Source organism: Gambusia affinis, linkage group LG17 (genome assembly GCF_019740435.1).
Source record: "Gambusia affinis linkage group LG17, SWU_Gaff_1.0, whole genome shotgun sequence".
Classification (NCBI taxonomy): domain Eukaryota; kingdom Metazoa; phylum Chordata; class Actinopteri; order Cyprinodontiformes; family Poeciliidae; genus Gambusia; species Gambusia affinis.
This window is the reverse complement of record NC_057884.1, coordinates 10,451,871-10,466,108: the sequence shown is the minus strand read 5'-3', so window position 1 is coordinate 10,466,108 and position 14,238 is coordinate 10,451,871. Positions and strand designations below refer to the sequence as shown.

General features: G+C 37.1%; 2 protein-coding genes across 3 annotated transcripts; both read right to left on the bottom strand.

The window, feature by feature from the left end:
* Positions 1 to 3,596: 3,596 nt before the first annotated feature.
* Positions 3,597 to 4,680, bottom strand: LOC122819634 (sphingosine 1-phosphate receptor 3). Its single transcript, XM_044096489.1, has one exon. The coding sequence runs from the start codon at positions 4,656 to 4,658 to the stop codon at positions 3,699 to 3,701; it is 960 nt and encodes a 319-aa protein (XP_043952424.1). The 5' UTR covers positions 4,659 to 4,680; the 3' UTR covers positions 3,597 to 3,698.
* Positions 4,681 to 9,898: 5,218 nt separating this feature from the next.
* On the bottom strand, positions 9,899 to 13,803 carry LOC122819632 (sphingosine 1-phosphate receptor 3-like). 2 transcript variants are annotated; one of them, XM_044096485.1, is made up of 2 exons: positions 13,471 to 13,803; positions 9,899 to 13,220 (listed from the first exon to the last, which is right to left on the bottom strand). In XM_044096485.1, exons 1-2 carry the CDS (start codon positions 13,583 to 13,585, stop codon positions 12,076 to 12,078), a joined length of 1,260 nt encoding a protein of 419 aa, XP_043952420.1. In that variant the 5' UTR covers positions 13,586 to 13,803; the 3' UTR covers positions 9,899 to 12,075. The 2 variants fall into 2 exon arrangements, with proteins under 2 accessions (XP_043952420.1, XP_043952421.1); XM_044096486.1 differs by having other exon boundaries at positions 13,540 to 13,803.
* Between the last annotated feature and the right edge of the window lie 435 nt (positions 13,804 to 14,238).

Genomic DNA, 14,238 nt, shown 5'->3' with positions numbered 1-14,238 from the left:
TTTTGTCTGTCAAGCACAACCATATTTCTACTGAAGGTGTTGACTCTGTGGTTGAAGAATCAGAAACGGCTCTTTTAAATAAATTCTAATAGAAAAAGAAATGCCCTGAAACCGACCATTAGTGTGACAGCCTGATTTATTAGTCTCCATATGAAAGCTACTTTTGTTGGAGATTGAAGTCGAATGTGTTGTCGCAGTGTCGGGGAGCAAACGGACACCTTTTCATACTGCTGTCAATGGCTTTAGAGATCAGCCTTTTTTATAATTATTAAGCATTTCCTTGTGTCACTGCAGCCGCATGACTTCAAATCAATTGTTCTCGTGGCCATGTTCGTAGACCTTGATTCCCCTTTATTTGAAAGGAGGTGCTTGTGTATGCTGACACTGTAAAAAAATAATAACAATATATGTATATATATATATATATATATGTATATATATATATATATATATATATATATATATTTGCTTTTTCAACCAGTGGTTTGTTTAGAATTGGTTTTCTCTGACTTCTTTTAGGTGTTTCGTCAGTGATTAGTTTTTGGTGCTTGATTCATACAGTCTAATATCCTCCCATTTTAAATGAACACGCTCGGCTCTTTGGGTGAACTTTCTAAAAAGGGTTTCTGTTTTTTTTGAATGATCACAAATGAATAGCACAATTCGAGATCTGTTTCAGTCGTACTAGATGAGTGATCACAGGTGTCATTAATGGAAATGTTGCTTTTAAGGTTAGAACACATTATTCACTTGCACTTATTGAAAATACAATTGCATAGATTCAACGTGTTTATCTTTAATCATGAGTAGGCATGGGCTGGCCCTCATTTGGACCTATATATTTAGGTTTAGCTCACTCAAAACTGCCAGCTAGGTCTAAAAGTGGTTTAAGCTTACAATAAAAAAAAAAAAAAAAAATCCACAAAACATCAGTAGATTGTGCTAGAATGACAGAAGCAAATTTAAGGACAGCTTGGTTTTGTTTTAGTATGAATGGATTTTATCCTTTTTGTCATATGAGATATTATGGTAAAAATGTCTTCCCAAATATTCTGCTTTTTAGATAGAGAGTAAGGAATGGTAAAAACCGTGTACATACTTGTACTTAAATTGCAGATAAAGTGTTTTTACTTTTAAGCAGTAGCGGGAGTACATTGACAACAAAACCTTTTATTGTTTATATCACCGGAAAATAAAGTTCAACTCCCTTCCAATGAAGAAAGAAGAGCTAAGATCCTAATTTCCAACCAGAACTGCTGCACTCTCCCACAGAGGCAGCCCCTCGATTGCTGATTAAACAGAGATTATGCTGTGTTGGCAGAATATCTGAGGCATTTGATGAATTCATTTTGTTTTGTTTTGAGGGAAAAAAAATTGTAATTACTTAGTAATAATAGTAAAACCACAGCTGGTAAACTGGAAAAATCTTGTAAACTCATAGCTCATTTAGTAAAGATATTATTAGTAATCTAGATTCCCCAAATTTAATAAGTTCATTCCACTGCTTTTTTTTTTTTTAGTCTTAATAAAACAGGACTACATTTAGACTTCTAGTAAACATATAAAAATATACAGGAAAAAAAAATCCAAAAAATGGTAAGGTGTGTTGTCAACATACAGGAAAATACTATGCTTCATTTTATTTTATTGTAAACTGAAAGCAAGAATTATTCCATTTGTTGCTAAAATAAGCTTTAATAATGTTATCTACAACATTTTTTCATATGTATGATTAAAAAGGTAGAGAAAACATCACTAACTTCAGTAGTAGTTGTTCAGGTGATTATTGCCCAGAATATTATACATTTTGCCATGTTTTATTTTGCCACAGCGATGGATTTGACTAATCAAACTGCAAAGGTAGCCAGCTTTCAGTCGGATATGTTGCTTGTTGCTTCCCAATTGTTGTTTCTGAAAACTGCATCAGAAACTGAAGTTATGCCTTCACTTTCTCTGGTAATGCTAGCCAGCCTATGCCTAATCATATATGTACTTCAGCCACTAGGTGCCATAAGAGTAGCTTTTGTTTGAGTATTTGTTCATTTTAGATCAAAGGTAATGCCATCTGTAAACAATTGCTCCTATAAACAGTTCAGTGTTAGGTCTTACTATTTCATGAAGAAAGTAACCCACATTTTAATAGGGTTAGTAGAAATGATCTGCAGCTGCTCTGGAAAACTGCCTGTTTTTTGTTTCTTCTCTCTCTCTTTTTTTTTTTTCCAAATGGCTTCATTCTTACTGTTGTCAGGACTCTGATGGATACCAAATGAATGGGGCATTGTATTTGAAATGCACTCGACCACTTGAGTTGTACCAAAACAAGTACGTGTTCAATGAGTTTGACAAGACAGATGCAATGTAATATAATGTGCCTGTGTTTTGCTGCAAGAAGGTGTGTATAGTACAGGAACTACCCAGCATCCTGTTTGGTCATGGACCTTTGGCATACTATGAGACACTTTTACTTCTTTACATCTTTTACTTCTGCAATGTTTGTGACTAAATTTGAGCAAACTTGAGTACTTGCAAAAGGGAACAATACAAAATTTTCTAAAATATACATACATATATGTATATATATATATATATATATATATATATATATATATATATATATATATATATATATATATATATATATATATATATATATATATATATATGTATATATATATAAAACCAAAATAAACAACAAAGAAACAAGCAAATTGGACAAAATTTTGAAGAAGGTGAAAACAGCTTCATACTTGAATGTAACAGACTGAACCTTATTAGCTCTAAAATGTAAAGAATCTACTCGACTAAAAATGCTCGGACACTGATGGCGTCTTTCCAGATTTCTCTTGACTGAAATGTGCCTTTAATTTGTACAAATGGTGTGGTTTTTTTTTCTCTCCCATTCTCTCCCTTCAGTGTGCAATAGCTGATCTTCAATGGGGCATGCCTGTTCACTGGAGGTTGTTTTTGCCCTGCTGCGTGTTGCTGCTTGAGACTAGTGTTCTCACTTTATCTTGGTCTCTTTCCCTCACTATTAATATGTATTATAAATGTCATTATTTCTGGGTTATACATTAATGACAGAGGGTGTCACAGAAAAAACACTAGTTTGGGACAGCTATATTTAAAAGTATGAAATAAAAACGAGTCCAAATGATGTTTACAGATGTTTAATCTTTTAGTTGTATGGGTTTGTCATTATTCTGTATGACTGTTTGGCAATAAAATTGTGAATGTGTATAATCTCTCTTGTGTTTACTACAACTAGGATTCTTTTACTTTGGTGTCAGATACAGCTTTTGGCATTTTTTAAACACATTTTCCCTAAGTAGCCGATGTGCTTTCATATAAAAACTATATTTGGCTACTTTAGACTAGCTCATGCTGTTGAAGCATTTTGTTAGTAACCAAAGAATTGCAGCAAATGCCACAAACAGGTGCCAGAAAATTCCCATCTGAATTTCCTGGCCAAAGTGTAGGGTGACCACAGCAAATCCAGCAAACCATTCGGCCTTGGAGAGGTCTAGGCAGTGCTGGCACATCCACCGAGAGAAGGAAAAAGAGCTTGTTCCTAAGTCTGGATAACTTGCTACCTTTTTTTTAGTCTTTTCCATGATCCTGATGCCCCTTATGAGGGCTTTCATGTTCCAGACATCTGTGAGACCTCACTGGGATGTGTGTCTGTATCCAAACCCCTCTGATCATTCTGGTTTTGGTAGTTCTGGCTGCTCCATGATTTCTTCCAGATTTCCCTGGGCTCCCGGTACCGTCTGTTCCCACTGCCGTCCACAAAAAGTCTTGGACTTGTCACAAACGCCACAAACCAGAGCCAGGAAGGCCCGTCTCATCTCGCGACTGGCCAGAGTGTAGATGACTGGGTTCATGGCAGAGTTGAGCACAGCCAGCGTTATAAACCAGTTAGCCTTGTAGAGGACTGGAAAGTGCTCGTCAGACGCCACATCCACCAGGAGCAGGATGAAGAGGGGTGTCATGCAGGCGATGAAGACTCCGACTACAATGATGACGGTGCGTAGAAGAGACATAGCGTGCTCAGAGTTGCTATGCTTACTCACCTTTCGGCTGCTGGATTTTACCAGAATATAGATGCGAGCATAAAGGACTGACATGGCTAAAAGCAGGACTATGAAAACTGTGATGCAGAAAGCTATATATTTCTTGCTGTAAAGAGGCAGGACTGTGGAACAGTCTGGGAGGTTGCCAATGCAGTTCCAACCTAAGATGGGTAAAGCTCCCAGGATCACAGCAATCAGCCAGCAGGTCCCTATAAGCAGAAACACTCTGTAGTTCTTGTTGGCATCATAAGGTCTCATTTTGATCATAGTCAGGTGTCTCTCTATGGCGATGGCCAAAAGACTGAAGATGGAGGCACTGAGTGCTACAAATGTGCTGCCCTCTCTAATAAACCACAGAGTCGGTGAGAGACCAAACGTCTTATCTCCGGAGAGGAGCAAGTTGACCATGTAGGAGACTCCAGCCAGCAGGTCACACAGTGCCAGGTTCCCAATGAAGAAGTACATCCGGTTGTGGAACCTGTGGTTCCTCCATATGGCCACCAGGACGGTGAGGTTCTCCAGAACGATGAAGCTACAAATGATGAGGAAGATGATTTGGTGAAAGTCCATATTATTAGTGGGAATCATCTGCTGGTTTCCTATCTTCCTAGTGTAATTGTAGTGAAGGAGTATGACATTCATCTTCAGACTACCAGTTGCTGACTGTAGAGGTCGGCGTTCAGCAGTATCCCAAAAGTCCAGCAACACCTGCAACAGAGGAAAATATTACTGCAAGAATTTATAAGTAGGCAGTCATTTTCAATAAATTACAGTAGGCACTCTAACAAGGCTTGTTTGTTAGAGGAAGCATATCTTTTGAAAATAATAACCCCTTAGTGAAGCTAATTAGCTTCATAACGTCTTTTACTAAGAATACAACCAAATAAAAGTTTGATTGTCTCATACTGTGGTTGCTATTAGAAGTGCTTTGATAGTAATCATGTGAAGCGGAAGACTGCAATGAGCCGACTGCATTGAATTTGACTGATAAACTCAGTAAATAATCTTACCTCTGTGGAGTAAAATACATTTAAGCCCACTAATGCCTTCTACAACTGAATAGACATGTAACCAATTTTCTAATTTTGCATATTTACGAATTAAAAATGATTTTGTTTTAATTCAATTCAAATTCAAAAATTCCTTATCAATCCCAAACGAAATTTAAATGTTGTAGCTCATTAATTCAGATTCTTCAGAGTTCTTAAAGATGGTGCCTGTAAGCTGACTATACAGCTTACCACTGTTCTCTCCCTCTGTGTAAAGGGTCGATGTCTTTCTCAAAGTGATGGCTGGAATCTGATGAAAATAAAAGTCAGTGGCTCAAACTTCTTCTAAATGTTGGCGAGCCAGTCAACCTGAGACAAGACTGATCATAGTGTAGCAATTTCCTGTATAGTTCTTGAGAAGTCGTTTTTATCAGATAAAATAAGCCATCTCTAAGGTTACGCTCCTCACTCACAACACTCACTTCAAGCAGAAACAATAAAACAAACACACCGATACTCAAGAGTTCAGGTATTATAATTGATCAGTAAAAAAGATTCAGATTCAACTTTCAGTCCTCAGCTCAAATGCAGCACAGTGTGGTCAAAAGTAAAAAAAAAAAGTTGTTCTCCTTTTGAAGAGGGACAATACAAAATAAATACATTTCTACTTACCAATCCTCAACTAAATTATGCAATAAATACGTTTTCTCTTTAAATTACAGTACATTAGAAAAACACAGGAATTTTCTTAAAAAAAAGATATTAAACACAGATTTGAATGACTGGTGGATTTTTGAATCTTAACTAATGAGGAGGTACTTATGGAAATGTGTTTCTCGTGTCTTGTATGCTTCATGAAGTAATCTTTGTAATCGTTTGCTTACACACACTCATAGAGGAAATAATTCATAAATTGTTCACACTAAAGTCACCCACATCTTCCCTGCCTCTATCTCAAGAGTTGTTGCCCACCTCTGTATTATGATGGCTAGAATCTGATGAAAACAAAAGCCAGAGCCAATTCTCCAGCAACTCTGTGTACGAAAAGGTCTTCAAACTGTTAGGGTTCTTCAAATCAGGCATGGTAACTTAATGTAAAGTTGTATTTGGCAGAACATTTTATAAAAAACAAAGTTTTTCATAAAATGTGAGGAAGTGCAGGTTTACAGATACAGGAAATGCAAGTTTAGAGAGGAGCAGAGAAATTTCCTAAACTCATTTTCCAACTGTCATTATGTTTGCCCTTTTTTTTTTTTTGGTGACAATGTTATATGGACCTAATTCTCATTTGCACAAAACTGTTTTAAACCACTGCAACCTCTAGTCCCACAGATGCAGCAAACCAACTTCCTCTATATGCTGGCGGGCTGGTTCCTTTTTAAGATGTAGTGCAATCAATCTGTTGTAATTTCCCTTCGAAGTCTTGAGAAGTCATCTTTCAAAAAAGAAACCACAGTTTATTTTTGTTCCATAAAAACCAATGAACAGGTTGTCATAAAAAAAATAAATAAAAAAAGTTAGCTCAAATTATCACATTGTTTATTCGAAATGAACTGTCTCTTCTTTCTGATCAAGTGACAACATGTCATTCCGCATATATTTTAAATATGTGTGTCACAATTGATTAGTCAAAAAGATTCAGCTTCAGCTGTCAGACATCAGGTAACATGCAGCACATTGCTGTCAGAAGTTAATGCCACCCCAGTTAATAAAATGTTAAACGTTTCTCTCTTTTTTTTGTAGTAGATCTTGCACAGAAAATGTAAAATCTTATTTTAAAAACATTTGTATTTCTATTTTCTTTTAAGAATTGATTAGAGTTATTATCATGCAGCGTCCACTACTGCATACACACTTATTTCACGGTCTGTGAAATAAGTGTGAAGAGTCTTATGAGTGAGCAGGGGACTTTTAATACAGGTATAAAAGTCCTCTTTCAGAAAACGTCTTGCTTTTGCAACATTACAACATTTATATACAACACCATGTGTTTTCAAACATAATTGGACATATGAATATTCAATGCAAATTCGGAACAGTAAAATTGTAAAATTGTAGTTGTATAACACAAATAAAGTTTTAAAGCCATTTATAAATTAATAAATGAATGAAATGAAAATGAATGAAAAATTAGATTTCTCAAAAAAAGTCTGTGTGAAATGACGCTAGTGCAATAAAAGATGCCTTTATTTTTTGCCTTTTTAAAACTCTTTTTTATTCTTAACAAAGGTCCCAACAAATGTGGAAGGTGTTGTTTATTCAACATGTTCGACTTTTTGTTATATGCCAGGAAGAAAGCATGAAACCTAGTCTAAGGCAGTCGAAGGAAAACTACAGTATCTATCTTGTGCTTCACTCCAACACTGTAAATCTGAGTTGCTAATTACAGAGGTTTTCCAATTTTAGCTTCTTTAAATTCACAAGCCTTTATAATTGTAAATGTCTGCCAAGTGAAATGGAACAATGTTAATGTAGGAGAATAATTTCAAAGCCCCATCTTTTGCTTGATTAACAGTATGCTGAACATATATGATGATCTGATGCAAACTGCACAACAGACTGGTTGGTACCACTGTTGCCTTTCAGCAAGAAGGTCTTGAGGTTTTTATGCATGGAGTTTAGATCTTCTCTCCATCCATCTGTGGGGCCCCCCCTTCTGCATACCCTGGTTTCCACTCAAAATCAATCAGCAAAAATGTCTAGAGAAATTTTAGGTTTTTTTTGCAAAAGTTTTAAAAACCCTAAACCCAAAAATGTACAATTTTTGTAAACATGAAAATACATCTTCGATCCAAATCTAGAGTAATTTAACCCGAACTTGATGTGCTGCAAACTTCAGGCTGTATCAAGTGTGGTTGACTCACTTGGTGTGGTTTTACACAACATGCATCATGATTTTCTTATAAAAGGAGCACAATGACCACAACTCTGTCAGTGCTCCATTAAAATAGAACTCAGTGTGTACTCAGTGTTTTAGTGAAATGTGGCTAAAACATCAATAACACACAAACCTCAGCATGGACTCTCATTTTTGCTGAAGAAGTGTATAAAGGGGGTAACCTTGATGCATTACAAATTTTAATTTTGAATGCAAAATAGTGTTCTTTTTATCCTTTTGTGCATAGAAACAACAACAAAAAAGAACAAAATTTAAATAAAATATGAATGAGCTTCAGTTTAGTCAAAGAAAGTGGAACTTCGCACATAAGGTGATAATAAAAATATTCTTTGATTTTTTTATTTTGCTTTCATTTGGATTTGCAGAATATATGAACATTTTCAATAATGTTTGCACATCTTAAATCTATTGATCTGTATGGCTCTGTCATCATTATTCTAAATGACCTTTGGCAGTAAAACAATGAATGGGTGTAATTTTTTTACACACATGATTTCAGCTTTCTCATCGTAAATTTCAAATTTAACACATATTTTGTTCTCTCAAAGTCCTATAAAAATTAGCAGAAAAACAGTCGGCACAGGTGAATAACACAACGTAATAAATATATTTTTAATTTGAGTAAACAATACAGTAAATACAAATAAACATGCTGTAAGAAAAAACAAAGAGCTAAATCTTCACAATTATCCTTTTTCAGTTCTATAGCAAAAAAATAATAAAAAAAATCATGTCTGTACACTAATGTCTTGTTTAAGTCTGTCCTTTTTTCCGTTATTTCTTCAAGGTGACAGTAAATTTGAAAACAATGTACAAAGTCCAGGTGTCAAAAAATGCAACAATAATATTTGATAATTAATACCTATTCACAATATTATTATTTGTTTCTGTTTTGGTAGAACAATGCTGCCGTTTAGGTTGAAGAGTTTGCATGACAGTAAGGTGTCAGATTACCTACATTGGTTGGTCTACGTTTTGTGTTCACATTTGACCTGTTTACATGTTCAAAGTTATCAATGCTGACCTCCGCAGATATTTGAAAAATCGGTTACTTTCACTAAACTGAATTTATTTAGCCCTTTTCTAAGCATAATGACCGCTCAAAAAATATTATACTAGAGCCAAATTCACCCAGTAGTACTCATTAGGTGCACACGTTCAAACACGGATAAGTAGTTTGTGAGGCATCCAGCAGAGTGAAGTACCTTGCCTAAAGGCACATCAGCATGCAGCAGAAATACATTGGAATCAAACCCACAACTTTCAAACTGAAAAATGACTATTCTACTCACTGATCCACAGTTACCCCAAAATAACTTTTATTCTTTTTGATTAAGTACATTAATAGATGACTGACAGGATTTGGAATTGAGAAAACAACCTGGTCATTTCTTCTATCTAAGTGTAACATGCATACCAAATAGTCACTTTGGTAAATTTCTCCATTCATTCTAAACACTGAGTGCAATTTCAACATAATAAACTTCATTTCTGGTGTAATGTTTTGAACATGAGTAGTGAAAATAAACAACAAAGCACATTTTCTCGTCTCTTGACAAGTTACAACTTGAGGTAAAACATTCATTAAAAAAAAAAAAGACAGGAATGATTTTTAAAGTTTGATCTTTTGCATTGTTGACAGATCAGAATAAAAACGTTTGACATTAGGTACAGAAAGAGTTGCACTGATGTATTTGCACCTAAAATTATTCAACCCTCACAGCAAAAAATTTTCATGTGTTCGCAATAAACAAATGACTCAAAAACAGTTAAGGTAGCTAAATAAAATGAATATGAAAAAGACTTAATTCTGCGACAGACTGGCAACCTGTCCAGGGTGTACCACGCCTCTCGCCCGAAACGTTCACTGGAGATACAGTACAGACCAAAAGTTTGGACACAAGGTGTGTCCAAACTTTTGGTCTGTACTGTAGGTACCAGCACCCCTCCCGACCCCACAAGGGACAAGGGTGAAAGAAAATGGTTGGATGGATGGAAGACTCAATTTGTTTGTGTCACACTCAATGACAACCAATTCTGATTCAACACTTACTCCTACTTTTAAAAACTATTGCTGTCTCAAAACTTGTCAAAACTTTAGGTAGAATTTTTCAGAAGGGCATATATTTAGGTGTGGTCTCTGGCCTGGAACCCAATGGCTTAATTAGTAGCATCAGGTGTGCTGGACACGGAGGTACCTCAGATACCTGGATTGAGGACAGGAACGTTTGATTTTATGTTAAAGAGGTGGATCATTTAAAACAATTGTCACGGAAGTTCAATGAAGCAATCATTGTCTTGTACAAGCAAGAAAGTGACACAACACATAGCAAATGTATTGAATGTTCAAATTGATAAGATTAGAAGGCTAGTTAGTGATTTCAATGTTAAATGAACAGTGGCTGTGAGATTCTTGAGGAAGTGGGCACCCAAAAGCCCCCAACTAACTGCACAAGACCTCCAGCAAAACATGTTGGCAGCAACTGAGGTTAGGAGCTCTTCCAAGATCCCACAGTAAGGGCTTCATGTCTCAACTTCAGGACATATCCCATTACTGACACAAAAGTACAAGAAAGGTTTGATCCAATATGCTCACAACTGTGTAACTAGGCCAAAGGGGTTTTGTGATCTAGTTCTAAGGAGCAATGAATCACACCTAGACTGTGGAACAGTGGTTTATGAGAGGAAGGAAAAATAAATTATTGACTAAAAAACTCCATGCCTGCAGGACAGAAGCATGCTGGTGGCTCTGTGAGACTTGACTGAATCCTTCTTTGCTTCCTTTGGCACTGGAAAGGAAGCAAAGAAGGATTCGGTCAAGTCCCTACTATTTATTAAAGAGACCTGTCATGATGGAATGAAAAGACTTAAGAGACTTGCTGCCATTTAAGGAGTTATTTGTAGGTAACACTTATAAAATGTGTTCTGTTGAGTCATTTTAATTGATTTTGTATGCTTTGTTTGCCAATAACTAAATTGTTGTGGAAATCTAATAATTTCAAGTGCAAATATCAAAACTTCTCATTTTTCAATTCTTTGAAATGGAAAGTTGATAACTTTTAAGTTCCACACAATCACTCCAGCTTTGATCTGAGAACTGCACAAAGAAAACAGAGAACAGGGAAAATTAATGCTCTCAGAAAATATGTGCACTTGTCACTGGTCTGTCATCAGTGACTCCACATTGAATTTTTTTTTATTTTATTTTATTTTGAGTTTGAAAGATGATATATTGCACCACATAAATAGGCTAAAATATATTGCATACTCTTTTTTTTGCGTACAGCATCCACATTTTTTTAAATACTTGGTTTGCCAGCTTTACATTTTTACACAAGCTCTAACGTCCACCATGAGAACAATTAAGATCTGCATTTGTAGCAGTACTACACTTGATCAGCAGAGGGAGCCCTGGTATCATTATAATAGCGTCCTCATTCGTCATTATGCAGAATAGGTGTAACAGATGCAGTTTCTCATGTTCTTTATCAATCAGGAATCTACAATCAAGGTACTGGTAAATATGTATATATATAAATGCATAACACATACATCAATAAATACAGTTAGCTGTTTTATTCCTACAATAATTGTCTACAATCATGCTTCAGTTTGTTGTGGATCTCTAATTGCACTTTCTAAAATATGTTGCAAAATGGAGGCACGATTTATTCAGATGTTACAATACTGATCACTAAAATCTTATCTACTAATGAGCTGCCCTGTTCTCTGGAAATGCACTGTTAATAATATTGGTCTTTCTTAATATTCTAAACAGTTGCCTGTAATTTTAATGATCCCGTTTGAACATATTTGAATTCTTTCGGGACTTGACAAGGAAGCAAAACCTGCCAGCACAGTTAGTGACTGTAACAACAATCAATTATTGAGACCAGCACAGTTACTGAATGTGATTGCATTCAGTAACTGTGCTGGTCTCAAATACAGATGCTTAAGATATGTAAACAGTCACTGAACTGAAACTTCTGCGCTGGAGCAACTGTATAGTCCAATCTTCATGTTGGATTTGCTTCATCTTAAACTGACTTCATTTCTCAAGCATCTTTACACATTTTGTGTGATTTCTGAAACTCTTCTCTTAGTTGTTCCCATCACTCTAAACACCCTGCTGAACATCCTCTCTATTCGCTCCAGTGTCTGTCTCCTGGCCCCTCTGCTGGTTCTGGTTCGGGTTGTTCTGACTGCTCCATGATTTGCTCCTGCTCCGGCTGGGCTCAAGGGACTGCCTGTTCCCACTGCCATTCCCCGACACCTTCATCTTGTAGCAAACGCCACAAACCAGAGCCAGGAAGGCCCGTCTCATCTCGCGACTGGCCAGAGTGTAGATGACTGGGTTCATGGCAGAGTTGAGCACAGCCAGCGCTATAAACCAGTCAGCCTTGTAGAGGACTGGAAAGTGCTGGTCAGACGCCACATCCACCAGGAGCAGGATGAAGAGGGGTGTCCAGCAGGCGATGAAGACTCCGACTACAATAATGACGGTGCGTAGAAGAGACATAGCGTGCTCAGAGTTGCTGTGCTTACTCACCTTTCGGCTGCTGGATTTTACCAGAATGTAGATGCGAGCATAAAGGACTGACATGGCTAAAAGCAGGACTATGAAAACTGTGATGCAGAAAGCTACATATTTCTTGCTGTAAAGAGGCAGGACTGTGGAACAGTCTGGGAGGTTGCCAATGCAGTTCCAACCTAAGATGGGTAAAGCTCCCAGGATCACAGCAATCAGCCAGCAGGTCCCTATAAGCAGAAACACTCTGTAGTTCTTGTTGGCATCATAAGGTCTCATTTTGATCATAGTCAGGTGTCTCTCTATGGCGATGGCCAAAAGACTGAAGATGGAGGCACTGAGTGCTACAAATGTGCTGCCCTCTCTAATAAACCACAGAGTCGGTGAGAGACCAAACGTCTTATCTCCGGAGAGGAGCAAGTTGACCATGTAGGAGACTCCAGCCAGCAGGTCACACAGTGCCAGGTTCCCAATGAAGAAGTACATCCGGTTGTGGAACCTGTGGTTCCTCCATATGGCCACCAGGACGGTGAGGTTCTCCAGAACGATGAAGCTGCAAATGATGAGGAAGATGATGATTTTGATATCAAAAGTTCCAGAGTTTGTGTCAGAGCTCAGCAGCCGGTGGTCCAGCTTTCCAGTGTGGTTGTAGTGAAGGAGTATGACATTCATCTTCAAATCACCAAGGTTGCTGTCACTGAAGGTCATTGCAGAGAAGGGTCTGGTGTCTTCAGCTACAGCAGAGAAATTAATGTTATTTCAGAAATCGCACCAGCAATAAACGTTCATTTTCACAGTAATAAAGTTGAGCTGGATTGTGCTCTGACTAACCAAACAGCTGTCATGGTAATGAGGGGGTTTACAACAACAACAACAACAACAACAACAACAATAGTAAAAGAAAGTTAATCGAGATTATGTTGCTTGTTCAATCTTTCAACATAAACTTGAGATAAAGCTCCAAATTCTTTACATCTGACATACCTGACTTCCCCTGACTTTTAAATCTTTTCAGTCGCAGTTCTCGTTCATGGCAGCCTGGAGACAACTCACCGCTGGACGCTCGGACCTCGTAATTAGTTGAAAGTAAAACAAGCATCAAAGGACTAACATTTCATGGCTGTGAAAACAAAGAGGCTACGTCTTTCCTCCATTCTCCGTTGATTTTTCTTTTTCGTCTTCACTCCGTCATGAAGGAGAGAGCAGCTCCTCATCTCTCCCACCGAGCTCTGAAAACTCCCGAGAAGTCGGCGGTGGGCTGGAAGTCCCTTTCAGCCCTCCCTCCCTGCCTCTCTCCATCAACTCAGACACAGAGAGCCTGCTGTGGAGTAGCTGCACACTTCTCCAGGCTTATCAGCACCAGGAGGTACGTTGACTTTAACGTGCTGTAATTCGCAGCGTTTTCCTGCTCCGACTTTTACCTCTCGTGCAAAGCGCCCAAACACCGACAGGTGAACGTTTAACAGCTTGAAAAAAACAACAACCCTACTCTAGTGAAAAAAAAAAATACTTTAGAATATTTTAAATATGTGTAAGCACATTTTAAGTATAAGTATAAAGTGTACTATCTCTAAATATATAAGAAGTATATTAAAAGTATGCTTGACATTATAACTTTAAACACACTTAAATATAATTGTGCCAAAATTAAGAAATATATTAAGTGAAAGTTAAGTGAAAGTATACTTTCACTTAAAGTATAAGAGTATACTTTAAGTGAACAAAATATGTATTCGCCTAACTGTATACATA